Source organism: Anser anser, assembly GCF_964211835.1.
Source record: "Anser anser genome assembly, chromosome: 4".
Taxonomy (NCBI): Eukaryota; Metazoa; Chordata; class Aves; order Anseriformes; family Anatidae; genus Anser; species Anser anser.
Genome location: NC_139724.1, coordinates 67,906,802 through 67,932,162, shown reverse-complemented (window position 1 = coordinate 67,932,162; position 25,361 = coordinate 67,906,802). Strand labels below are relative to the sequence as shown.

General features: G+C 39.7%; 1 protein-coding gene across 10 annotated transcripts in view; it reads right to left on the bottom strand.

Annotated features, from left to right (window-relative positions):
* Positions 1–7,101: 7,101 nt before the first annotated feature.
* Positions 7,102–25,361, bottom strand: part of LOC310899152 (uncharacterized protein) — a 36,772-nt gene continuing 18,512 nt past the window's right edge. For 2 of the 10 annotated variants that reach the window (XR_014584048.1, XR_014584050.1), the window contains one exon: positions 12,851–15,993. Coding sequence is in view for 3 of the 10 variants with exons in the window: in XM_083835209.1 (XP_083691335.1) it covers positions 7,358–7,399; positions 12,755–12,827; positions 15,836–15,993 (273 nt within the window). In the remaining 7 variants the exon portion in view is untranslated. Of the gene's footprint in view, positions 7,400–11,771; positions 12,828–12,850; positions 15,994–16,073; positions 16,191–16,780; positions 16,858–25,361 lie in introns of those variants that run through there. The other 8 variants (XM_083835211.1, XM_083835209.1, XM_083835210.1 and 5 more) reach the window with 8 other exon arrangements.

Below are 25,361 nucleotides of genomic sequence, written 5' to 3'. Positions count from 1 at the left end.
TGTAGCTGAGGTCGCTTTTTAACTTTTGCTAAAGCATTGTCAGGAGGTGTGAAGACATTAATGGAAGGATCAAACAATGTGCAGAATGGTAAATATTGGTGTTCCGGCTGATAAACAGACAAACTGAAAAGGCCTAACTACATCTTTGCATTTCTTGGAAAGTGAACCCAAGAGCTGAACCCACTCAGAGAGACATTCCCCTGAAATGTCTGTATGCAGGCAGTTTGTTTCCTTACCAGCTCATTACTAATCATAACGAAAGCTGATTATATTGCAGGCTGTAAGGGATACACTGACACAAAACTACAGACATATACAAAGTTCAGTATTTTTCATCTGTTTATTAGATCACTTCCCACAAAACACACTTGCAAAAAGGTTCTTGTCTGGAAAACTTTCAGACTAAAGTTGGAGTCTGTCCATGCAGAGGCCCGATACAAGAAAGCACACACACATAAAAAAAAATATCTTGTAGAATGACCTTAAAGAACCTTGCATCTGTACCCAGAAAATCCATGGAAAAATATTGTTACAACTATCTGAGGGGAAAGGACTAGCATATTTGATAATAACATTGTGGAAGGAGGGAAGGTTCTGAAAGGACGGTTAGCAATCATTGACTGTACTCTTTCTTTCCCTATAGGAATGTGCCAATTCAGTAATTTGCATATTTATCAGGGACACGTGGGTTTAATTTAACCTTTCAAGGGAAATTTGTCTGCCCTTCCACCTCCCTGCCCATGCTGCCCATAGTAGTGCTTAGAAATGTATTTCATAGGGCTGACAGACTCCTTGCTGTGCAGCCAGATGCCTAACTAGCCTAGAAGTCTGAGCTTGGCTGGTGTTTGCTGAAATTTCAGTTTCCATAAGTTTGCCTTGTTTTTGAGCTCAGGATCACTGCGGGACCCTCCTCATTTTGCTTCCAAAGTTGGAGAATGTGCTTGAAACGTGAAGAGCTCCAGTCTTCCCCATGTTATAGACCTTCAAAAATGAATATTCTGGTGCAGACCAAAACCATATTTTTTAACAGCAGCAGAATAGCCAAGTAGGGGATTCTAGGTTGAGACTTGTCCATCTTCTCAGAGCTGTTACAAATCAACAGGCAGCTGTGGACAAGTACTTACCAGAACAGTATGCTTCACGAGGTAGCAGAATCTCTCCACGGGAGATTTTTTTAAGAACAAGGCAGACCAGCACTTGTCAGTTATATCCTGGGTAGATCTGAGCTTGCTGCAAGGCAGGCCATGGACTGCCTGACCCCTGCAAGCTTTTCTGAGCCCATTTTGCTTTTATTCCAGGTCACTGGATAATGCAGCATCTTGTTCTGTTTCAGACTTCTGGACCATAGTTTACATCCTCTACATTTGAAGCTCTTGAGATCCAAGCGGTTTTTAAATGCATTGCCAAAGGAAACCTTCAGGAAAGGGTTGACAGGTTGAGTGAAGAGTTTACAGAGGAAAAGCTCTACAACTCTTCAGCAAATTCTTGCATTAGCAGTGGGCACACCCCTTGTTCTCTACAGCAGTGAAAGAAATCTACTCTGCACACCAGGAACCTACAAATAAGAAAAATGCAAGCAATTTAAATGGGAAGGTGAGGATGAGAAGGAAGATAGGCTGCAGGGTCAGCTGTCTCAAAAAGTGTATAAACACATGCCCTACCAGCTATTAATAAGAGTAGGTCTGAGGAGGCTAAAGTATTTATATCTTTCACCCCAAGATATTCATGAGAAACACATTTTGGTGCTGTGTACTTTTTCAATTTCATACCGTTTAAACAAACATATGCATTCTTTTGAGGGTGTAGCCTGCAGCTTGCTTACGCTGAAGTCAGTAGTCTCAGAATTGATCAAACTGGGAAGATGTCAGAGATACTTCCTACATGACTAACACAGCTCCTTAGAACAGCTGCCCATAGTCAGCAGCATTTTAGCCCCCTTTTTCAGGAATCCTTCAAATGTGAGTAGATAACAGGACACAGCCTGGACAAAGTCATCTAGCAGCCCATGATCTGCCACCTTTCATATCTGCCGCCTCTTTCATGCACTAACTGGAAGTGGTCAGAAGTAAGAGACCTCAACCCAAGCCAGATGGGCATTTAGGTGATGTGTGAATGTGTGGGTTCCTATGTTTGTGTCTGCCTGGGAAATACTTATAGTTTTGTCACGGAAAAGGCCCAGTAAACACAGTGGGGAAGTAGGAACCTCATCAGCAAGGAGCTTAAATATTTAGTTGAAATGGGACCGTTCCCTTTTCTTTATTGTAAGAAGGCTCCTCATTCAGTGCTAGAAGTAGTTTATTCTTTGCTGATATAAATAGCAACCCCTACTTCCTACCTCATCTAATTTTTACCAGTATGACAATTTTTCAGTCTTAGGGCCCAATTCTGACTACCTGCCTACTGACGTTACATGGATGCATAACATCAGCTCTAATATAATAGCTCTCTATTCATTGAGGCACAAGCAAGATAAGAATCTGGCCCTCAAAGCATGATTTAAACTTGACCTGGATGATTCATGCCTTTCAGATCTCGGAATGAGATTACTGCAAAGTGCTTTATAGTGGGCTGCCAAAAGGGCTAATCCATTCCCTGAAGCTAATGCACAATACAGGGACTTGATTGTTATCAGAGGTGGGCAGAGTGGGACCTGCCTACTCACTACTTGTCTGTCAGCATTTGCTGCTTTTTGGTGCCTAGAAAAGGTCTACAGTTCTGCTTTTAGCTTTTAAAGCTAATAACGGACTGGAAATTGTTGTTGCCAAGGACATCTGTAAATGTGCCTTAGGGACTTATAAATACTTCATAATATTGAATCGTTCCTGCTTGTGCTAGCCACAAGAATCCCATCAGACCTGTGAGTGTAATTTCCAGTGACTCCTGTCAAATTGAACATGAAAACAAAATGGTGGACACTGCCTTGCATTTCACTTGGACCACCTCTACGAATAGCCTGCTATTAATAGACAGGTAATGAGCTGCCTTTCAGACTAGAAGCCCTCCAGTCTTTCATGATCAGATTTTAATTAATTTGAACTTGGATCTTCCTGTGTGAATTTTCTTCCTTCACCACAAAATTTAAGCCATTTCTATCATATTAAATGTCTTCTCACATTTCAGATTTTCTCTTATAAATTAAGATAAAAACACAAGTTCGTCTTCCTAACTTTGCATTGCACTTGCATGACTCCAGGCAGGTTTTTCAATAAACTCTGCAAAAGCAACCAATGCAGCAGAAGTGTATTTCTGTCCATGGTGTTATTTATTCAGAAATCCTTTCTTGCAAGCCTGGAAGCGCAGCAGTCAGACCCTCCACCCCTCTGTAATGGCAGAAGGCTGACTGCAGCTGCAGAAGCACTGGGAAACACTGGAAAAGAATAAAATAAAATAAAATAAAATAAAATAAAATAAAATAAAATAAAATAAAATAAAATAAAATAAAATAAAATAAAATAAAATAAAATGCTGCAATACAAAAGACTGGTGATGTGCTAGACACAGGAGTATGGTAGGTGGGTAGAGATTTTGCAGACTTATTCTAGTGCAGAGAATTTCCCTCACAGTGCACAGGATGACTTTCTGGGAAGCTTAAATTAGTATGCACTTTGTCAGCCCATGTTCTTTTTTTAATAGGGACAGCTGGATCCCAAGACAATCCCATCATCAATCAACACTATCAGCTGTGGGTATGATATTTATGCAGCTGATTCTTCCCTGCAGTTGCAGAGTTTATAACTTTGGAATTACAAGCCTAGTTTAAGGCATCTGAATTTGACATGTTTGACAGAAAAAGATTGGTGAGATTTGCTATCATTAGCAGGATCTAGGGAGAATAAATGAGTGCCAACTCTAGGACATATCTTCACTTCTATTGCATTCAAGTGAAGCAATCAACTGACACCCCATAAGCAGTGGTCTGATCCTTAAGCAGATCAGCAGTTTGCTTACAAAGGCAGGCGACTGCAATTGTTAACAGTTACATTATCCCTTGATGGAAAAATCTTAGCAATGAAGCGTAAGTGTAATATATTTCCATGATTCAAAGGCAGTAAAAAATCAATTTTTATCTCAATTTCATATATGTCTGAATTTAAGGAATTAAGACTATGCTGTCATATCAGCAATAAAGCTAAACATACAAATCTATCTTTCTTCCACATCCATTGTTGGTTTTCTAACTTCAATGTTTAATTTGCTTCATTTTATTTGTTAAGTACAAATCCTAAATTATTTTGATTATAATCTCCACTTCTAAGTCATTTTTAATCATGGATTACTTTGTTCCTTGTGAAATAAAGCTATTGTGGCAAAAACTGTAGAAGCCTGTATGTGAAGCCACATCATTTACTTCCTTATAAAGAGCCATGGCTTATTTATGTTTATATTCTCTTCAAAAACCATTTAAAATATGCACTTCGTTTATTTATTTACTTAATTTATGACATTAGGGGTTGGATCATGTTACAGTCTTAAAAGAAAGTCGCAACAGCAATTTTTCATTGCTCTCTATTTGGCATCAATGAGGCCAGCTCTAGAACTCCAAGTCTAGCGTTGGGCTCCTAGTACAAGAGTCCCAGGCTCTTCCCAGAAATGCACAACATCACTTTATTAATCAATGTCCTCCTCCCTTCTGCTCCTATCCCTTGCTCTATATTTGCCCTTGGAAACTGTACCTTAGATGTTTTGCGAAATTGTGCCAGTGTCAATGTCTGCAAAGCAATGAAAGCACAGGTCCCCAGAGATCTTCCTAGGAATCAAGAGACAAAGAAAAACACAACCTAGAGGAAATGTCAAAATACAGGGTTGAGAAAAGATCCACTGCATCTCAGACCAACATGTTTGTTTTCTATAGATGTTCTCATTGACCCTTCTCCAAAAGAGTTTCAGGAATTCACTGCATAATAACTGTCTCCAAGGCCTATGTGGCACTTAGGGGTTTTAAAATATTTTGTCTCTTATACAAGTAGTTTATAGTTTCTCTGTCTACATGCTTGAAATATTTCCCTGCAGAAGCACAAACTCTCACAGAAGGGGAGGACATGAGGCACTCTTGCATAAGCCCATCAACATGGATGGATTTTTTTCCTTTCCGTTACCTTTCACACAAGGATTTGTGAAAGGAATTCAAAAATACCTGAGTGTAGGAAAAACACTGACTTGAAACAAAGTCAGAGCCTAACTTTAGCTAGGCTAATAGAAACAGCACTTCTCATTTCTTCCTTAAGATTGACTAACAAGAACTTTATAAGCAAGCTACCAGTCCTTGAAAACTTTCATGGCCTCTTCTGATGAAGCCCACAGCAATGAGCTGAGCTGAGCTGTGCTCTGCCCTTCAGTTTAAACACACAAGATACAAGGTTTTTCAGATAGTGGTGTGTGTCCCAGGCACCAAGAAAGTAGCGTTGCTCCACATTGTGATGTCTCAGAACTACTTAGACTGTCTCCTATTTTTCCCAAGAGCTCCCAGAAGGATTTCTCCAGGTTTCTAGATATATTTTTGCATCCCTGACATGCTTGGCTTCTCATATACCCTCCCACTCAGAAGCTAATAATTGTACCAGGCTCTGTGCTTCCCCTCCTGAAATTCCCCCACTTTGTGCAGACAGGATTTTCCCATAAAAGTCTCTTTCCCGCTTCAGACTTACGAGTTACCAAAACTTAAAGAATTTCCATGTGTCAGCTGGGCCATGGTAGCTTTTCATATGCATGTTTTTAGCTTGTGCTAAACCAGCACAACTCAACGGAGCTCAGTGCTGAGTTAAGCCCAGTCACATTAGCTTTCACTCACCATGGGTTAAGCACATGCATGCAATTACGGATAAACTCTTAATCTTATGATTTTCCAGTCCTCAGAACAAATATTGATGACCAACATATTGTTTTATAACTAAAGATTTGAACCAGCCTTTTTGCTTGCCTTGCACTGGGGAGAAAGCCAGCATGCTGAAATCATTGCAACTCTTCATGGGAGCAACTGCTTGCCAGCCTGAGGGAGGGGTTCATCACAGGGACTCCTATCAGTCATCATAATCGGGCTCTTCAATAGCAACCTGGTAACAAATAGTGGTTTTGCAGATCTGATTTCCTATTGAAGTTCAACGTGTTGCCATCTGCTTGCCAGATTTTTACAGCTATGCAAACATATTTTGTATCTAAAAAGCATTCATTTACTTTTTCACTGTTCTTGCACTTTAGAGTAGTAAAGATCACTTACTGTCATCTGACATTTTTCTTTGTCAGAGAAGATTTAGCAACAGCTTTAGCTTGTGTGCTTAAAAAAATATGAAAATAAAAATAAATTAAAAAATCCAACCAAGAGGCCAAGGGGACCACACCTTCAACAAAGCTAGAAAGAAATGTTTGAAGCTTTGCAGAAAGTTAATGTATCTGAGCTGTTAAACCCACCAGATCTTCACTGGATGTCCAACCCCATATCTCCATTGACAAGAACTAGAAAATGCACAAGATAAGTAAAATTATAGAAATAATGCAAGTTCAGAGCCCAGATTTCTTTTGCCTATAGTGTAGCTATAATTGTGACTATATGATTAAAAGAAAATCTGCTGTAGCTAAGCACTGATATTAGCTTGAACAGCCTAATGACTTGTCTAGTGTGTGTTATTTAATAGCAGTCTCCAACAGACCACTGATGATACAGATCCCTCTTTTGGGAAGACAGAAATAAAAACTCCTGTTTTAGCAGATTAAGTTCTCCACAGCAAGTCATGATCCAACTGTTTCCCAGCCACCTCTGTAAGTAAAATGAGTCTCTATTGTTGTAGTAATTTAGTTCCTAATATTTTCAGGCTGACAAAAACAGTCCACCTTGACTAATGGGCAAAATTTACTGAGATATTTATTTTTCCAAACCAACCTTGCACACCTAATACCGTGTACATATTCTTACAGTGTTGGCTACCACAACGAACAACTATATCTCCTCCAGCGAGAAGATCTAATCAGACTTAAGTATAAGCATGCCCTTCTATAGTATTTTCAAGTCAGATACAAATTATTTTTATTAGGACACCATGCTGCTTTTATATATAGATTTAGTAACTTCTAATAGATCTAAAGTTCATAAATATGCTGTGGGTAATTTTAAACTGAAAGCGTTTGTTCTATGATAAAAATGTTTGTGGTTCATACCTGTGTGAGTAGCTACCAACATATGGATAACTGTTCTCACCTTTTCAAACATCACTAGCAACTCCTGTTGAATTGTTAGTGCATCAGCAGAAAGCCTTAAAAAATAACCCCACAGTGGCTATCAGCTGATTCATTCAGTCCCCAAATGGCTTGAACATATGCAGAATAGTCCCCTATGTTTGCAGTATTTGCTTCCCAGGCATTTAGTTTATGTTCTGGAAATGTACTTATCTTCCATCACACGAAAAATCTGCGAGTGGGAAAAATCAGAAACATGTAGTTGAAGTGTTCTATTTTTGTCCTTTGTACCCATACCCTTCAACACAGCAATAAAATGAATTTAGTTTCATGCAGAAGGATAAAACAAAGCCTATATAGCCATAAAAGCAATTAAATAACAATCAAGCCTTCGAGTTACAAAGCTGGTATGTCAAAGTCTGCTCCTAAGGACAGAAAACATGGTCTACTTGTACAATTGTGAGTTCCATAAACATTTCCTCTGGGGAGTTTATACAAAAGTCTCAGGAATTAACTAAACATTTGAACAGATATGGTGATTTCAGAAGCCAGGCAAATTCTAAACATGATCCATGTCACATGTTGACAGCATTTTTTTTTTCCTCTTTGAAGCGGTTTCTGAAGTTAGCTAAGCAATAGTCATGCAAACCTCTAAGTTGCTACACAATTAGGAGTGCATTCACTCACTTTGCAGAGTGCAAGGAAAAAGAGAGTTTCCCAGAAACATGGTAGGTTGAAATGCTGTGACTCCTGCTTACATAGTTTGAAATTCTGCCAGCTGGATTCATAAGATAACCTTGCATGAATTCATTTCTAGAGGTAGTAACTGGCTGATTTCTTTCCCTGCCACAGGTGCATCCAAACATGACGTTTTGACAATTTTTCTAGTGCAGAAATTGAAAGAAATCTGAGAACTTATACTTTTGGTAGAAAGAGGGGAAGTATTGCAAGAAATATGATTAAAGGCAGAGTGGAAATTTTAAAGACAGATGAAATTATGACTTTATTTCCCAGGGAGATTTCCTTCAGTAACAGATAATTAAGATGTTTAATTCTGGGCCCAAGTCACCACTGCCTAAAAATCTAAATATTTGGATAAAATAAACCCAAAATGCCACCATTTAAATTTCATTTCATTTTAAAGCCTCACAGATGGAAGCAACTCTGCAAAATATAAAGCAATTTGGAAACAAAAGCTGTTGTCTCTCATGCCCAAGTGCGAATCTTCTCAGACTCACCCAAACTATGATGTTCTACTTTACCAGACCATCTGATGGAGAGAGATTCCCTCTCCAAATGTGAAAATCCACCTCCCCAGTGTACTTTTTAGCAGTTTTTAAATGAACTGAAACTACAAATCAAGAATCCTATGTCAGAAAGGGCAAAAGGTTCCCCCATACTTGGTAGTTAATGCAGGAGGAAGAGCCAGAGAAGGGAATTTGCTTCAAGATCCTGCCACAAATACGTCAGGTCTTCTCAGCTGAAGTGGAAGGAAAGCAGTAGATGCTACCTGTCAGTAAGTGCTTGTGCAGAGCACAACTTATCATAGTAGCTGGTGAAATACGGCATGTCCTGTATGTCTGTTTGAGCCTCTGTCAAGTTCCTTGCGTGGTACAGCACTAAGGTGTGTGTCGGCACACCTGTACTTTGTCCTTGCCTGGCAATTTTCTAGCTCACTTCCCACCCAGCTTGGAAGCCTTCCCAGAACAGAAGACACAAATAAGCATCATTTAGTTCACAGTGTTTGGCTTTGTTGTAAACAGTTGGTTTTAAAGTCTATCATACACCTGGCATGGTTTTGCGGGCTTATGTCAGTATTCACTTTCACCTTCCTCTCAGTATCCTACATGGCCAAGGTGGAAAAGAAAAGAGAGGGTGTCTTCTTGTCATCCACCCACGTCTGAGTGTTTTCTGTTCTTCTCAAAACTGCCATCCTTATCACCATTTGTCTTTTCCTGGAGGTGTTTCCCATGCCAGAAAACCTGCAATGCAGGAGGCAATAACCTACATAACCCACCCACCATGGGCAGGTCCCCACCACTGGCCCTTCTGTGATCCTTACTTTCCTTCACATTTGCACCTTCATCTTTTCCACCTACCCTAAATCTTTCTCATTCTTCAACCACAAAGTACACTTGCTGGAAGTGTACAGTACAGTCTAATAAACAGAATTTGGTGCACATGTTTCAGTGGATAGGATGCTTACAAAATCAGTCCATTCCCCCTAAGGAAAATAACTATCATAACAAGGTCTGGTTTGAGATGGTACAAAACTCCAAGGAAATGAACCAAAAGCACCACATCCACCATTAAAAATATATATTTCTCAGTCTCACCGTTCAAAGTTACTTCCTTCTTCTCCTTCCCTAGCTCCAAAAATTCCCCAGGGAGATTCAGACACAATTACATACAGCCTTTCTCACAGCAGCTCTGAAAATCTCTGCCAGATGCTGCCCGGTGTAATGTGCCACCTGTGGGCAAGCTGCCTGTCCTGGCACCCAACTGCGGCCTCCATCTGAGCACTACAGGCACCTGCCAAGGGCAGGGTGGGTTATCTTGGTTTGGAACCAAGGCAAGTGCAGGAAAAAAATGTCAAGAATGACCAAACAAATCCCCCCAAGATTGAGCTGAGGCTCTGAGGTTCATCAGAAGAGAAAAAGGGAAAAGTTCACCTTTGAAGCCATGGAAACTGAGAGCAGTAACTGATTGTTTTTTAAATGATTATTTTTTCCCTCTTGTCAACTGCACAAGATCCATGTCTGTGTTGGCCAGACTTGCAAGAACATTTTATTTGCCTATCACTTAGTACCTGAGAGAGGCAGAAAAAAAACAGTTGTGAAGGAAATCTCTTGCAGCCCCCCAAGCTGTCTCCCTTGCAGGACCAGTCAGCTCAGCGTGCAAGAGGTGTTTCCAGGGTGAGAAACAGAAGGGCTGAGGCAAAAATCAGAAATGGTGAGAACTGAATCTCTGCATGGCCAGCAGAAGGATAGAAGGAAGGACAGTCATCTGATGATGTTCCTGGAAAGCTCCCCTTTCTCATACCCACCTCGAGCATTTTGTCTTGGCCATGGTCAGATGTTCTTCCCAGGTATTGGGCATTTGGGAAAGCTCCTCTGACCAGAAGCAGCCACAACGAAAATGTTTCCCAGGCAGGACATCCAAACTGCATCTTTGTGGTCCTTCTTCTAATCCCCTCAGCCAAGGAGAGGTTGCTGCCCTGCTGCTCTGCTCTGGCAGTTCCTCATGGGCAACCAAAAGCCACATCCATCTCATGGCTTTTGGTGACACCATGCTACAGGTAGAGCTGGTTTTCCTCCAGTCCTTATCTGTGACACTTTGTCAACAACTTCCCCACCTTCAGTGGCTTATACCATCGCTTCTGGAGCAATGGAGATTGCTTTTTTCAAATGCAGTGATATTTCTGTAAACTATAAACCTATATATGAGTATAAATAGCTGTAAAAAGCCAGCACCACAAACACAGTTGAGCCACATCACAGGCTGAAAAACAAGGGCTTTCCTCTAACCAGCAGCCCAAAGTCAGTGCTTTCTATTTCCTAAGTGTATTTAAGCGTATTTTACTAACCTACAGCCCCCAAATACTTTTATTTTGTTGGCATACTAAACCGCACCTTATTCCCAGCACACCTCAAATTTCAGTGCAATACAGAAGGATGAGTCAATAGATGCTAATTAACACAAATAAATTAATTAGCACAAGTAAATGCCTTTTTTCATTTGAATTAAATTGGAGAACAAAGAGACATCAATCAAAACTGCTTATGAAAGGCACTGTACATTCAATTAATCTTTACTGAAATCAGGTGTAATACAAGTCATGCTGCTTTGAAGATTCTTATTTTTGTGGAAAAAAAAAAGAAAATTATCATGAGGAAACCACTGTAACACTTGCTCTACAAAGCAATCACTGGTCTCTCCTGTATGAACATTCTCTTTGGCCTTGACTGAAAAAATATCTTGGCCATCCTCAGATCTGAGTTCTTTCCCCATCAAACCAAGAACACACTCCAGACAAACACAATTTTAAACTGTCACAGATACAGATGGCAGGAGGGAGTGAAACAAGTCCCAGGCGGTGAAAAGACACTTCCCAAGCTGAAGGTGACTCTCATAATAAAGCCATATGTCATGTAGCAAAAGCACATGAAGCAAAGCCATAGGGAGTTATGGAGAGCATGATTTAGCTTTTTGCCCCCCCTACATAAAACACCTGGCACCCCTGCCACTTGCTGTAAGCAGAGATCAGCTGGGAGAGGATATCCTGCCAGCAGCCTGAAGCATCATGATCATCCCCAAAATTCCCACAGCCAGCTTTAGGTGATAGTTTCTCCTTTCCTATTACAGATGTTGTACAAACCACTTATTTTTCCCAGCAGTATTTTTCAGGAGCTTCCTACGTTTCTGCTCACATCTGTCTTCCAAATGCATGTTACACATGACCCCAGAGCTGTGCTGAAATCTGTAATGTCACTCTTCAGTGGTTCAGGGATTTGGCAGAAAACTTAATTTGAATAGCCAGAGATATACTGTGCATTACAGTCAAAAGATGTACAACACCTACAATGCTGACAGGTGGAGTGGTGTGAGGGGACAGAGGGGAAGAAATGAGAAATTTGCATAGCACTGAATGGCCATTGGGACAACCAAGAAAAAGCAACCACAAACATCTTGAGAATCAGCAAATTCTAAACAGGTATACCCAAAAAGCAAATCCTTTGCTGGTCATCCAACTTCACTGTGATTATCTGATCAAGTTTAATTAGTTAGTAGTAGCAGATAAGGAATGAGCAAGATCCTACCACATTAAGCCTTGTGGTGGCAAGTCTGCTACTGGTCACCCCAAGGCTATTGTACAATACTTGTCCTCATTAATGCTAAGTCGTCAGCTACAATAAGATAACCTGACCAAAAAGGTTATGTGAACCTTTATGTTCCCCTCTTCTTTTTCATTGTCTTCTCAGTTAAGCTACAGATGTGATTGTTGATGATACTAAAAGTGCAAAATACATGCTAGCAGACACAGAATGAGCACCCAAAACCGTCTGTTTATTCACAGCAGAGTTGGACTTTGACAATGCCATGTCCCCAGGAAGGTGGAAAAGTGACATTCCTCATGTTAAATCAGCTGCCTCTCTTCCCCTGCCCCATGCAGAGTTCACATTATATTCTGTACACCTATATCCCTGTCCTCGATGTCCCCTACTGCTCACCCAAGCAGGGTGAATGTGCCCCTGCCTCTGTGCCCTCATCACTCCCCTGCCTCTCCTCCCACCCTCCCAACAACCACTAGCTCAACTCTAAAAGCCAAAGAGACCCTCCTGGGGGTGGGTACAGGGGCAGTGGAAACAACTTACGAAAATACCATGGCCTCCATTAGGAGAAGTCTTATCCAGGAAGCCTTATTTCAGCTGTCCTTTCTGCATTTGACATCAATGAGAACCATTTTGAGACAGAAGGAAGTACACATTAATATTTATCTGAGAGAAAACCAGTAGACCAGATCCTTATTAATCAAAGTCAATGAAGCTATGCAGTTGAGAATGTGGTCCAGTATTTACAAACATACATGTTGCAGCCAGATTGGTTTCATGCTGTTTCTCCTCCAGAAATGATGATCTCTTGCTTCTTCGTTTACTCTGCTAACAAGTTGAACAAGGTATTTAGCAACACAATTTATAGAAAGAAAAATAAATGACATTGCATTCTCAGCTATAGGTGAAAAGGAGCTGTCATACTTGAGAGAAACAAATGCAATTCATCTGTCCACAGACAGAAAAGTCCTAAACTAATTAAAGGAGCTGCTTATCTCATATTTGAAATTCAGGTTTCATCTTTTCAAAAAGCTTTGGAGGAAGGGAGAGGGGTGCAGAATATGACAGTTTGTCAGGTATGTATTTGTAAGTGGCTGAATTAATCTTTGAATGTCTCCTGGAGAAACTGAGAAGGTTCATGTGTTATGCACAACATACAGAGAGTAACCAGAAACTGTTAGAATTTGTCCTCCTTCAGCATGACTTTGTTCAAGTTCTCTTTGAGAGATGAGACTTTTGGACAGTCACCCAGTTCTTATTTATATACAGGAAACTGCACTGCAAGGAATTTAAATATCAGGTTTTTTTTAGATGCCAAATGTCTGATCATCTTTCTCCTACCATGAGATCCAGGAAAAGCATAGTAAAAGACAGTAAATTAACAGCAAAGTCACCAACAAGTATGTCGCCAACGCTGTTCATTTAACCAGTGATAGAAAGAACGAAGACCACAGTTCAAAAACACACAGGAAACACGAGAAATGAAGAGAGGGTTTAAATAAAAATCTGAAAAGTAGAAATTTCTATGGGAGCTGGGAAGAAACTGAACTGTAAGCTATCCAAAAATGTCCTTTTTTTGTTCTTTTATTTCCTGGGAGATGCGTTCGGTGTCTGGTACTGTCTGTTGATAGGAGTAAATTACTATACTAGATAGACTCTAGCTTCTAATGTGGTATTGAAATTCCTGTGTTATTTGAGAGTGAGAGACTCTTTCAAGCTGTCTGAAGAAATTCTTAATGTCTTTTTCCTCTCCTCGGAGCCCCCATCACTGGTTTAGCAATTGAATTGCACTGCTAATCCTGAGATCACCTCAAAACTTGTAACTGTCATGAGCATGCCTTGGTTGTTCAAGTTTTCACATCACCATGGAAGGCAACAGGAAAGCTGGTAGCAAATGCAGAAGTCCGGGGACAGCCTTGAAAATATCAATCAATGCAAGAAGCTGAGCAGCTGCTCTTTTATTTTTTTTTTTTATGACCTGATCAAACACTACTGTTGGTTAAATATATTGATTTATACTCTGTTTTCACCAACTTCACAACATTCTCTAAACATAAGAAATATGGGCAGGTATTATTTGAATCCATTGACTCAGTTGCTTTGTGAGTTAAATTGGTCACAAGCAGTTTGAAGTAACTTACAGAAAAAATAAAATAAAATAATATAATATAAAATAAAATATTAATGAAATTCCTTACTGAATTGACAACAAATTTTAGACAAGCAGAAAATAACAGCTTAGACAAGATCCAGTCAAGAGGCTAAGGTAAATAAATATCTTTAAAGCTGTTAAATTTTTAGCAATCATACTGATACACGACTTCCGCATTAGATGAAGTTTTACTTGGCATCCTCAGCAGGGAACTGCTCTTTTAATTTGGGTCCATGATTTACTACCCACAGAAAACTGACATATCTGAACTCACTTAATAGTTCAGTAACACTATAGATATTAAAATTTTAATCTATGTTTAGGCAGTTAAATAGGTTTAGAACAATTCAGTAACACCATTGCTATGAAATATCCAAGGACAAGGACTTGCATCCACCTCTACATACTATGGAGATAGCAGTGGACATCCAGGCATGAAAAATAAAAGCTATCAAGGAGAAAAGTGCAAACAAACAAATGGCCACAAGTAGAGGACAAGTTAAATGCAACACAATACAGCAGAACAAATCCTCCAAAGTGATATCCTGGGGGAAAGTCCATTAAGTTGCAAAAATCCTCAGGAATGATGTTTAAGTGCTTATTAGTGAGGTTTCCATTTCTGCAGCAGCATGCACCCACTTCTAGGTAGCTTGTGCAAATTATTACGGAGTTATGCCCATGGGGAGAAGGTACTTCAATTAGAGGTTACATTTATAATGTAATTAAATACCTAATTTATTAAAAGAAATGCAAATCACATCAGTTTCTAAGTGGCAGCAGTGGCACTTAGAGCATGCTACGTAACAGCTTTGTTTTAATAATTAAACTGTGTATGCCCTTGGTAACAGCAGTTCCAAAATGGCATGTTGCTCACTGCTCTCTTAAGAACCACACTGAATATAAATAATGAGAAATGGAATGATAGCATTTGTGTGAGAGAATTGGGATAGCCACATTAAACAATATTAGTTGGGATTTTTGAAAGCTTTATATATGTGTATACATATATATTTATATTTTATCATCACAGTGGCTTTTGCAGGGTCTCACACCCCATAGTGAGTCCGGTCAGTGAAACTTTGCCATAGTTTTAATAGTAAAGTTGGCTCTTTGAGAAGTTGTAACTTTTGTGCAGATTCTTCAGTAACTGTCTGCTGTGGGAATGAGCATCTGGTTGATACCTATCACCCCCAGTACAAGACAAATTCAGATGATTTGCTGTAACAGTAAGCTCCAATAGATTATATAGCGACAAGCAGCCCTAGAAATTGTTGAAATATATAAAAATTTATATTGGTGTTAAATTGATATTACATGTGTTCCATCATTAGTGAGGCTGCTGCTTCACCATAGGCAGTTATTAATGCATTAGATAGACACGCTGGAAACAAAGGCCAAGCTATGCCAAGATATCTAATTTTAAAACGCAGTTAAACTAAAGTAAAGGGGCACCATGTATCTTCTAGGACCATTATTTGATCATTTTCTCATATAGCAGGGACCTTTGAAATGAGCAGACAGGTAAATACGTTAGTGCAAAATTTCTGAAACAAATAGGAATAACAAGCAAGAATTGAAAATATTTCTCCCCTGCCAGCCCAGGAGTAAGGTTGTGGTGATATGAAGATTTGCACTCGTTCCAGAGCTTGCCTATGGCTGAGCAGCTCTCACTTCAGATTTCCACCTTTTTCTGCATGTCTGGGAGAGAATCCTTCCAGGACTGAAGGTATGTGGCTCAGTGGCTGCCCATATGGAGCCTGGTGAAATCAGCTGGACCTTCTGATTTTGCAGAGGTGAGTCTCTCCTTGGCTTTGCTGCAATGTTAAAGCCAGATTCTGCAGCCTGCAAAACACAATAGGGGAACCTTTCTTAACGCTTTCTACTTTAATTTCCAACATGCTTACCCTCCTGTCTTTTCTCACCTGATTACTAATAGATGATTAATAAGAGCATAAATTACCCTCGTCAAAACAAAAGTAGATGAAAAGGTGTCCTGGTTAAGACGTTTTCTTCTTCGAATTTAAGCAGTCACATCTAAGGCAACCACTGAAATTCTCTTCTCCAGATAAAATGTAAGTGGTCTATTGAGGCCGTGATAAGAAATAATTTACAGCTGCCTTCTTCAAGTGCTCTATCAACTATATATTTAATGCTTATTGAAATATCAAGCTTTCATCCAACTCTTTATATGCACAGGAACCTAATCTAGCAAGCTGCTTTTTCACTGCTTATCATTGGGTTATTTAGGATTCCAAGAATGTTATTTTTTTTTATATGCAATAAAGATCACAGGTTATTTACGTGTATATATTTACCTGCTCATATACAGAATTAGACTATTTTGCTTACATATGTTGGCATGTTTCCAGTACAATCGTCAATAGAGAGATAATTCTTCAGAGGTTTTTGGTTGGTTGTTTTTTTTTTTTTTTTTTGTACAGGTGGTGTTTCATTCTATTTTACTGCTAAGCAGCCCACCCTTTAAATTATGATGTTCACATCTAAAAAAAAGCAACTGAAGAATGCTGTCAGACCTCTGAGGTGCCATGCTATTACCACACAGTAGTGCCCACGAATATTTCTAACCTTATTTTATCTTGGTTAGGATGTTGTTATTGTAAATAAATACCTTTGTTGTTTTGAGAATAAACTAAATTGTACACAAAGATTTCTTCTTCATCCATACAAACTTGAAGAGGATTACATCTGTTGGAGAGAAACCTAGTCATATCACTTGTTGGTTTTCAGATGGAACTTAAATGTTTAGCTTGGGGTATTGCAACTTGGAGGAAAAAACTAATTAATTAAAAAAAAAAAGTCCCAGTGGGATACTACCACTAGAGCACAGAAAATATTCCTCTGTCTAATAACCTGGCATCAGCCTTGGAAAATAACTCCTCATACTACAAGCCTAATCCACCACATTATTAAGCAAAATCTACTAAAATTTTTAGATGATCATGATGATGACTTGACCTGTTCTAATGAGCCTGAGGCCATCATCTGCTCTCACAAGATAAGGGCAATTTGTTTTCATGGCATAACCAGGTCTGAAAATGGACCAAAAACAATGCAAGATACTGCAGATTACTTGACACTGGGAACTTGCCATGTAATTACTTTTTTTCCATAAGCAAGAGAAAAACTCGATGTTTCCTCTAATAAAGCTTTCTATTATATTTTTGTTTCCCTTGGCAGCATTTACCAAGCAGAGAAAAAAGGATGGTAGTTTCTACAGCAAGGCAGTTTTCAGATGGACAATAAAAGTCCTGAAAGGCACTCTTCAAAAAATATCTACAAGACCCAACATAAATTTGGTTGGTTCTTTTCCTTCATGTGCCTCACTCCAATTAAACTTAAACCACAGTAAGGGGAACAGTATCATTTAGTTATCCAAAGCTCTAGTGCAAGGGGTGGATTCTCTGCCTCACTCCAGCAAACTGCAGCCACATAGCGCTGCCTTAACTCATTTTTCATTCTGGAGTACGGACTCCCCTTCCACCCATGGGGTCTCATACAGTTGCATCACCTTCATGCTGAGTAGCTCTGCTACTGCTTTGGATCCCAGAAGTACATCCCTTTACCATACCATCCTTAATGAAAAGAAGAAATATATCTCTGAAAAGTAAGATGCAGAGCCAGGAAATTAAGGAAATGAGACAGACAGCAGCTTATTTCCAAGCACATAGTCAGCTACTGAAAGCACTGCCAGGAGCACAAATTCTCCCTAAAGGATTGCTACCAGTGAATCCCACTTAGTGGCTGTGGGGCACGTGGGAAGGGTCACTTCCCTTGTGTTAACTCTCTAAATAAATTATTGGCCTCATTCCCTAAATAGGACTTGAACATTTTCTCGTTTCTACCTGAAAAGCACTTGTATTATTTGGAACTCATCTTTGGAAATGGGCCTGGCCAAAGTGTTCCTGGAATCCACTGGAAAATCAACGTTAAATAATAATACTGAAAATTCTGCTGCCAGCAGCCTGTTACCTCTTCTCCGCTCACATAGCACTGCCAGAAGCAGATACTGTCAGTTGTTATGATGCTGGTAATATACCAAATGCTTTCATTCTACATTTAATGGGTCCAAAAGAATAGGAATGGTCTTCATTACTACTGTTAAATTTAAAGAATGCTTCCTTTTTCTATTTCAGCAGGATCTTTGGACTTGACAACAGTGAAGAAACCATGTCCCCAAAGACAAAATGATTGAAGTGGATTATTTCTCCACTACCCTCTAATTTTAAATGACAGGTGCAGATATGTCTCAAGACACTGACAGTTTTCTTACCATGGTTTGCATTTGAAAGGTATTTGGGGTTTGCATTTGAGTTTTTGTGCTCTCTTGCTGTGTCAGTTGCCAGGTTTGGAAGTCAAGTCTTGTAAACCACATAATTCCTGGAAATGAGTTTCAGACCTGTGAATGCTGACTCACTGGCAGTTAAGTACATTTTCATAAGTACCTCGGTAACTTCTAGAGCCAGGAATTTCAGAAATAACCTTCTGTACTGCATATTGTTGACAGGTAAAATTATGTGCCAGTTTAAGGTAAAATAGAGGACTTTTCATTACCCATCTAAACTGCATTCATTGTACTGATGAATTTAATGGCTAAAAATATGAACAATGTATACCATACTTACAAAGACTGACTACACACTTAATAGAAAGTATGTCTACATCTATCTTATGCAGCTCATCCAATATTCCCATTTCCAGTACAATTAAGAGCATTACATGCAGCCCACAAATGGCCCATCTGGCCTCTCCTGCTGTTGTACTAAAGCACCCAAACCACATGAAGAGCTGCCAAGACTGTTCAGGCACATAAGCAGTGGATGGAACTTCCCTAAAGCTCTTCCTGATGGACAGTGACCCTGAGCTTGAGAGCAATTTGGGTGGCAAGATGTGTAAACCTCATGCCTCTAGCTGAAATCTGAGTGCTAAACAAAAGAGTACAGGGTTCAAGATTCACTTCGTTGGGCTCACAGGTGTAAATTACACCTCATGGTAAAAAATACTCAATGAAGGGAAAGAGCTTGTCTCACTTGAAGCTTGTATCACTCCTAGTGTAAAAAGATGCTCTAGGAGCCAAGGAAATAGACCTCTTCTAGGAATGCATTGAGCCAGAGTCCCTCTTTTTGCCCTGTAGCAGTGTTCAGCCCCACAGCTGTGAGAGGGTGGATGTCATTTGACGTGGCTACAGTGTCACCACAGTGGATTTTCTGTTGCTGAGAGATTCTGCTGTAGCAGATGTTGCTAGGAGCTGCTGTGGACCCCGAGCTGGAATTGGACAACAGCGAGATACAGCATGTACTTTCCATTACTCAAAGGCTTAGTGCAGCTATATATTATAATGGGTTTTCATGCTTGCACTTTCCTCTCTCATCTTTAAACGATTCTGCAGTAGGGAGGAAGTCTATTTGAGACTTCATTAGGTGGTGACCCAGTTCATGACTCGAAGGCGAAACCTCTTCCAGCTGAAATGCCATCTCTTGCTGAGTGTACAGCCGCTGCTGGGCTTTCACCCCACAGGCTGGCAAATAACAAGAAGAGGGGTCTGCTACACAATGGTGGCTATTCTGTCAAAATACAGATAACACACTTACATGCTCAACTGACCGTTTTTCTGTTTCCTCCCTCCTCTCCTTCACTTCATAAAAAATGATCCTTTTAAATTCTTTTGTCCATTTAGGAAGAATATTTCCCTCACTCGAGAAACTAGTTTGGCCAAACTGATGGTTCTTTTCAAGATTTTCCTTCGCTTGTTTTGAAGTTTGAAAGAGCAAAAATGACTCACGTAGGTGAAACTCTGCACAGCCGCACATGCAGGCAGGTATGGGTGACCTTTAGCTTCGCTCTTGCTGGCTGGATCACACTGCTGTGCCTGAGCTGAGCTGATTCAGATGTTGCTCTCCCTCTCTCTCTCCTTCCCCCCTCCGCACTCCTTGCAAATCCCAGTAGTGGCAGCGAAAAGACAGATGATGCCAAAGCTACTAGAGGCCTGGAAATAATTATTTTGTTAGCCTGAAGTGCACAGCTTCATATTCCCTAGGGTGGAAATATCCTGATACCTGATAGCTTATATTATAGAATATTGTATGTTATAGGAATTATCCTATTATTACTATATCTAATATTATAGGAACTGTCCTGTTATTATAATTATTAAATTATGTATAATGTCCTATTATATAAGATTATAATAAGCACATTATATAGCATATCCTGTCCTATAACACTGGATCCCATCCGACTTCAAGAATGCCGTCTCCTTGAGTCCTCATTTCTTCCTCCTGGATCCCCTGTACTGTGGGACCTCTGCACCCTGCTGTACCCTGGGGCCATATGTGGTCCTTTCTGGCAGCTTCCATGTGTGCATTTTCCCACTGAATTCACAGTACCTTGGAGTTGGGAGAGGCTTTCCCCCAGACAGCATTCTCTGAGAAATGCTGAGTCAAGAGGAATGAAACTATTCAAGCATTTGGATTAAATTTAGCAGCTACTTCCAGATCAAGGGAAAAAAAAAGAAAAAAAAAAACCACACCTCAAATACTATCTCAACTTTTATCTTCAAAATGCTAAAATATAGCTTTCTTAAGGAGTAGTAATATTTTTTTCTCCATAATAAAAGAAAAAATGATAGGTAAAATAAAAATTTGGTTTCCACCTAAGATATTTTTTCGAACTTTAAGAAAAATATCCAAATTTTAGTTTGAAATCATTTATTCTCCCCATTCTTTTTTTTTAATTTGGCCATAGAATCAAAAAATATATATTTTTCTCCTCCTATTGTTCTGTGCAGGAGACTTTCCCCCTTAGCTCAAAATCTAAATCACATTCATGTATTGATAGGCAAAATAAATAAATAAATAAACAAATCTAAAACTAGCTCACTGTGGGCTGAGAGGAACAGAATTTTCTATTTGTTCACTTGAAGTAGGTGGAGTAATAAAGTTACTTGAAAGCCTAAAGACAAATTAATGTTTTTTAAAGTTAAACTTTCTCAGTTTCTATTTAATTACTTTAGAAAAAGCAGGGTAGTACTAAAATATTGGTGTATAACAAAACTGTTTCAATATTTCTTTTACAAAGTGGTTGAATTCTCCTAGTCAGCAGGTGTCATTTAAGTAAAGAGTATTGCTAGTTGCCAGGCATGTAAACACAGAAGGTATGGTTAACACCTCAGCAAATAGCATAGAAAAATACTTACAAGCCAAATTAATTCCTTAGGCTGTTTTTCAGTAAATAAATAAATAAATAAATAAATAATATAATGCATGAAGGGTCACAGCAAAGCACTGCCACCTCTGGAAGCTCAGAGCAGGGGCAGGTAGCCCTCACTGTCCTTCCAGGGGCTCTTTCTAGAACGGTCAGAGGGAGATGCTCCAAAAGAGCCTCTGTTTCTCACATTCACCCTCAGTCTGTGCAGTATGAGAGGACCTCATAGCCTGTAACCTGCCCAGTGCCCTCACAGGGTTGGAAAGAGTTCTTACATCCTCTCTTTACAGAGGAATTAAGATGATGGATAAGGCACAGGCTGCTGGGCAAGGGTAGCTGCACCCTGCATATAACAAAGGAGGAAATATTTCAGGAAAACCCTCTTTTATGTCCTTCCCCTCTGGTTGGGATGAGTCTCTTTTGAGAATGTTTCTCCTAGCACAACACTTCAGTGTGAACTTTCAAAAGCACCAAAGGAAATTAACACCCAAATGACCACAACTTTTTGTTGCATTTTTGTCTCTAAAGGTTCTGGGGGCTTTGGAAGACTGAAGCAGTAAGAGAAAGCAAGGACTCTCTCACATCAGTGTACAGTCTGTTCCTAAAATTTTTAAGTGTTCAAGCACTTATGCATCTAGATTCTTGCCGGTAACGTAAGAGTTACTACATACATTTGTAATGCCATCTGAGAACTCTCTCAGGAAGGAAGGCAAAGAAATTTTCTGATACCGTTAAAAGAGTTCACACATCCATTTGCTATGGTGAGAGAGGGTTTTTGCTAGGGGTACTGCTTTTTAAAAGTGTGTGTATGGGGGGAGTTTTACAAAGAACAGGCAAGAGGAGGGATGGACAGAAAAGGAGGAAGGAAAATTACAGAGATCATTTCTCCCAAATGACCACTTGTTCAGAAAGCTCAAGCAGGAATGTTTATCTCTGTAGGCTAGATCAAATGAATAAATGACATCCTTCTGGGACTTCAGCCATACAACCCAAATGTAACTGTTATACCCAATCATTCTCCATACATTGGTTTGACAATTTAATTTCTAATAGTAAAAATCAAGCAAAGATGTTTACCTGCTCTCCTCCAAAACAAGTTTCATAGCTGAAGTTTTCCCTGCATGCATTATCCCTACATTTACTTCCTGATGATCCATTATTCTCAACTACTGACTTCCCTAGATTTCTCGCTGAGATAAAGTGAACTCCTCCAGTAGCATGTCAAATGGGATCTCAGCAAACTGCAAATTAGACTATACACAGCAGGAGATGAACATCTAAAAGCTACTTCAGTGCTCAGTATTGATTCGAGAGCCCAAACCTTCCCTCCACGGTCAGCACACTTCTATATGCAGAGGCACAAACACTAATATCAGGCAGTAACAGCTCTCTGCATTATGTTTTGAAATTAAAAGAGTATTTTGTGAGCCTACATCTTATTTTTGTCATTATTCTAGTTTGTTTCCATTCAAAGCTTCCCAAATAGAGTCCATTTTTCTAGAAAGCAATTTGAGACTAAAATAAATAAATTAATTAATTAAAATTCAAAGTCAAGGAAATTGAAATGGATTTTGGATGACACTTTCAATATTCAAATACTCTACTGAGGAATGCAAAATTGTGATACCCAAAGCACCTGTAACTCAAGCAAAGCAGCTGTTCATAAGTCCCCTTGCACTGAGTTAATATTTAGATTTATTACAGAAAATTTGTAGTTTGTGCCTCCTTTTATTGACTTTAATAGTAGGTCTAAGCCAGTGTCCTTGAAGATTTCATCCACCGCATCTCTTAAGATAAATATCACAACACAGAGGCACGGATGGTATACAGTATCTAAACATACTTACAGCCCACAGAGTACAGCAGGGAAAGCTCTGTTGGATCTGGACTCTGGTTGTAAACTGTAAGTTTCCAGCCCAAAAGCAGCAGAACTACCCTGCAAGACTAGCACATCTCAGCTGCTTCGAGAACCAGGGAAAGGACATGCCCATGGTACCTCCCTGGTGTGCCAGCTGCTGGATTTTGGACAGGTCCCTGCAGAGTGCTGCATGAGGGTGCGGCATGAAAGGATGCTTAATCTCATCTAACCTCAAGGTATTAGGGGAAAAAAAGAAAGATGATAGCATTTGCTTTCCCATGTCTTGATGGACAACTTGTTTAAAGAAAGGAAATTAATTTCATTTCTCCACTGTGAACCCCTTGATCCCTCAGACTAACAGAGTTAATGTTTTGTTCCCAAATAAAGCTGGATTTTGATCAAATTCAGTGCCTAACCATATAGGAGTATACATGCTTTCCCCCAGTTGCTCCCTGGTGTTCTGGGAAAAGCACATCACCTCAGGTGGCTGGGGCTCCAAGAGGAGCAGCAAGGAGTGGTTGGGCTGTGTCTGGCTCAAAGGCAAGGTGAATAAACTTCAAGTGCCCATATTTACCAATAGCTGCACAACTCTATCCACTGCATTTTCAGGACAGTCTTGGCTGCTGTGGCAGCAGTGCCTTGTTCTTCCAGTACAGCCCTTTCAACCTGACCTGGGCAGCAAACAAAATTCCTTTCCCCATCAGTGTGGTTGGTGGTGCTGAACATGTTTCTGGCCATGCAGCCAGTAAGGACAGACTGCACTCTCACGTAGGTCACAGCCTAATTTCTGCCACCCTTCTATGCTACATTTCACTACTCAAATGTTTGGAGCAAACCACATTTTGCAGATCTACTTGGATAGCCCTGAAGCCTAGAAGCTAAAAAAGCCCCTAGGACTAAATGTGGTTCTTACTATCTTCCCAACTATATTGCATAAAATCAACACTCAAAACACAGAAACAAAGACACACACACAAAATGTTTGTTTCAGAGAACTTCTGCATTTCTCCATTCTTCTAATTCACTTTCAGACATGTTTCCATTTCACTTCCAATCTTTTACTGTTATTTTCTTCCTAATATGTTATGGTTTCAAGTAATCAGAAATATCATCTATTTTCTCAGGCTCTGTTTGTGAACACTACATACCAGCTTGAACTACACATTTGCAGTTTGCACACTGGTAATACTGAAGTTGTCCCTCACAAGGTCACCATAGAAATATAATTTTCTCAAAATAAATTTCCTCAAATATCTTTCTGAGAAAAGCCAAGGAGAACATTTTGCATGTTGAAAAAAACATCATATTTTTAGTTTGCTTCATGTTTGTGTGAAAATTGGGAATCTTGACCAGCTGTCGTTGAAAATAGCATCAATTCCTGTTAAGACAAAGCCAGTGTAATTGCCCTGGTACATGATTTTCCACAAGTTTAAGAGCAATTATACCAAACACATCCAGATTTCATGAAGTTACGTTATTTTCAGTAATGACAGAATTCATTAAAATAATTATTAATTTTGATTTGCATTTACTCCGTAATAATTTGGGAATGTAAGAGTAAAATTTCCAGGATGACACCACTAGAGGGACTTGTGAAATGGATGAGAAACCGCCTGGAAGGGTATTCTCAACTAGGAGGGCTGCCCAGGGAGCCAAAACACATTCACCTGGATTTTCTTTAAGGAAAAAACAACAACACTTTGTTGTTAACTGTAACACATCAAGGCAATAAATCAAGTCAGTATAAAGGGCCTGTGACAGTGGAGAAAGCATCCCTGAGCTGCGTGCTAGGAACAAGTGGATTTCATCTTCATCCCACCACCTGTCATCCCAAGGAAAAAAATCTTATCCCATCTTTCCAAGTGTAATGTAATAGCTTATCCAGCAGGCAAGGTTGGTGCTAGTACTAATAAGTTCCCCGTGTCATTCTGCCCAATATTTGGAATCAATGAGTTGTGCTCCAGCCCGTGATGGACAGGTTCACAGAAATTTTCCACCCACTATCTAACGTAAGATGCCACTGGGCAGAAAAGCTATGTTACTTAATACCAGTCCCCTGAACTGGCACAACGCTCTGCTGGCCATGACTCCTTAACACCAAAGTACCCTCCCAAGTCATTATGGGAGCAAT